General features: G+C 43.8%; 1 protein-coding gene across 2 annotated transcripts in view; it reads left to right on the top strand.

The window, feature by feature from the left end:
* The window catches only part of VSIG1 (V-set and immunoglobulin domain containing 1), a 24,989-nt gene extending 21,848 nt beyond the window's left edge, over positions 1-3,141 (top strand). For both annotated transcript variants that reach the window (XM_023756866.1, XM_023756860.1), the window contains 2 exons: positions 1,714-1,861; positions 2,684-3,141. In XM_023756866.1, coding sequence (XP_023612634.1) covers positions 1,714-1,861; positions 2,684-2,957 — 422 coding nt within the window. In that variant the 3' untranslated portion in view covers positions 2,958-3,141. The remainder of the gene's footprint in view (positions 1-1,713; positions 1,862-2,683) is intronic.

Raw genomic sequence — 3,141 nt, 5'->3', positions numbered from 1 at the left:
GGGACAGAATTTATTCCACGGGGTCTATAGCCTAACCTATAAAAGGGTAATATGCTAACTGGACGGGGAAGCCATTCACGCGCCAATCCCGTTCTGCTGGGTAGACGCAGAGTTTTTAGGTCGCTCGGGCCGAGGGAGGATGGGGCAGTAGGGGGTGCTCAGTTCAGTGGGGGGGGCGCAGTTGGGGTGAGCAGGCTGGCAGGGGGGTCAGTTGGGGGCAAGCAGGCTGGCAGGGGGGGAAGTTGTGGGAAAGAAGGCTGGGGGGGCAGTTGGGGTGAGCAGGCCAGCAGGCAGAGTGGTTAGGGGTGATCAGGCAGGCAGGCAGGTGAGTGGTTAGGAGCGAGTGGTCCCGGATTGTGAGAGGGATGTCTGACTACATAAACCGGCAGTTGGACATCCCCCGAGGTGTCCCAGATTGGAGAGGATGCAGGCCAGGCTGAGGGACAACTCCCTATCCCCCCATGCATGAATTTCGTGTACTGGGCCACTAGTAAATATATAAGGAGAATGTGGTAGGGTGTGAGGGGAATGGTGTAAGAGAGTTAAAACTTCAACTTCCAGAGTAGGAAGTCAATAGAAAATAACCAAAATTGGAAAACATAGAGAACATATTAGAACAAGCATAATAGAAACATGGGGGCACATTTTAGAAGATTACAAAATAGTTAAAAATGATTGTCTCTAGTGAATGGGACTGAGAGATGGAGGACTGGTGATTTTTGTTTTAGTTTGTTTTTGTTAGATGCCTAGTGGAACTGTTTGACTTTCTAAATTATGCACATGTATTCCTTTAATCATAAAATGTTGAAGGAATAATCCCACAATTCAACTAGGCTTTAGTCTCAAAATATAAGATGTCCATTCTTATTTGAAGGGAGGTGGATGGGGATGAGCCTTCCTGGAACACAGACATGGCCTCTTGGGGACAATAAAGTCTCATGCTCAGCTGAATCATCTCACACAATAAATTTCTCTATAGACTGATCTAATAAACCAGTTTATGAAATGGGCATATCCCTTTCCAGTGGCCAGAATATATGAGACTCCGTAGTGAGCATGGAAACTATGAGAGAGACTGTAGGGACCCACTTGACCTATTCTCTTGGAAAACCTGCTAAAATGTCCATGCCTGTAACAGAGGTCATTTCTCTGGTCACCAGAGTGCAGCTCCATGGTGTTTCTTTCACTCACCAAGCAAATGCACACTGAAGACTCCTCGAAACTTAATTTTTTAAATATAAAGTTTTTAAAAATATGTTTTTATTGATTTTAGAGAGAGGAAGGGAGAGGGAAAGAGAGAGATTAAAACATTAATGAGAGAAAATTTGATTGGCTGCCTCCTGCATGCCTCCTACTGAGGATTGAGCCTGCAACCAGGGCATATGCTTTGACCAGGAATCAAACCAGCAACCTCTTGGTGCATAGGATGATGCCCCATTTTGAAAGTGATGCCACCTCCCCCAAGTTGGCATATTTTTTTATTATTTATGTGTGTAAATGTGAATGGGTAAGCTACATAGTTGACCTAGCCATCATGCTTCCCCCCTGAGTCCAATTGCCAGAGTTCTAGGGGTTTCCATACTCCCAGCCTATGCAATTCCAATATTTTCCACTCTATGAATGCCCCAAATATTGCCCCCCTGTCACAAAAGTACATGTATGAGGCAGAGACAATATATTCCACTTTACTAACCAGTTGCTTATATACTCCAGATCCAGAAGTTGGAATCATTGTTGGGGCCTTGGTGGGTACCCTAGTAGGTGCTGCCATTATCACCTTTGCGGTGTGCTACGCAAGGAGCAAGGCAAAGGCAAAGGGGAATGAAAGGAAGAGAACTTCTAAAACCACCACAGAACTCGAGTAAGACCTTAATTTGTTGTCTTTACTTGAATATAGTCATTTCTCTGGCATATCTCTTTTAGTCAGCTCTTCCTAAGTACTCCTTTTAGCATAAAATATCAGGGGTATCTTTCTTTTTATTCTCACTACTTTTATAAAAGAATCATGTTGGGTACTGTTTACTGAGTGCTGTGTTTCAGACTGTTCTAAGCACTTTATATCAACTTATTTAACCACAATAACCATTTTAGGTATAAGAAAATGATTTAGCATATTAATATACTTGTCTTTCTACCAACCAGTCATAAAATATAATTTTCAATATTTTTTTTTGGAACAAGGGTCCCACAAAGGCAAAAGTGCCTAAGGTCTACAGAAGTCAGAATGTGACTGGGCCCACAGCCTATGCTCTTGACCACTCTGCCATTTCTTCTTGAATGTATATCACACTTGTTCATTTGTTCATCTTGCCATTTCTATGCTTCCACAACTGTGTATTGGGCACCAACCAGATGCCAAGTATTGTGCTAGATGAAGTGCGAGCTAGAGATAACACCCGAGTCATGGATTTGGGCCTCAAAGACCTTACTAGATGAATAGATCCTTTCACCTTGATATGTTTTCCCACATTTGGAACACTGGTTTTTCTCTCTTGAACTCTAATGATATTGTTGAGACATAACTTTTCTGCACCCAAGATAGAGACACGTGATCTAACAGTGAACCAGAATATCAGAAATCACAGAGGTCTTGAACAGATTGGGACCTATGGTCACTGAAACCTGTGGCTCCATGTGAAATGTCAAACCCTAACTTGGTCTTCTCTGGGCCTTCTTCCTGCAGACCAATGACAAACAGAGTTACAGAGTTTGAGACAATGCCATCTGAAGATGTTATTCAACTAGAAGCAACACCAACTTCCTTCCATGAGATTGAACCTGATACCATCCTGGGGGCAGATCATGGGCCTATCACCATTCCTGAGTCTTCCCTGGAGCCTGCCCCAGGACCTGAGCCTGCCCCGGTGCCTGAGCTTGAGATCCAGCTGGAGCCCAAGCCCAAGCCAGAGCCCGGGATTGCAATTGAAGCCTTGGGTGATAAGGAAAAACCAGAATAAGTCATAGGCTGGTAGCCTAACTGCAGTGTTTATCACTAAGGAACCCATTACTGGCGCTTAGAATTCAGTTGACCTAACCAATCACCCACTACCTCCCTCCATTCTGACCAACCCTCTTTTAACAAGGTGCTCCTACCATCAATCCAAAATAAACAGGTCAAGATAACTACTAAATAAATGCAAG

Source organism: Myotis lucifugus, unplaced genomic scaffold (assembly GCF_000147115.1).
Source record: "Myotis lucifugus unplaced genomic scaffold, Myoluc2.0 scaffold_2, whole genome shotgun sequence".
NCBI classification, from domain to species: domain Eukaryota; kingdom Metazoa; phylum Chordata; class Mammalia; order Chiroptera; family Vespertilionidae; genus Myotis; species Myotis lucifugus.
The sequence above is the reverse complement of the archived record's forward strand: the minus strand, read 5'-3'. Positions and strand labels throughout refer to the sequence as shown.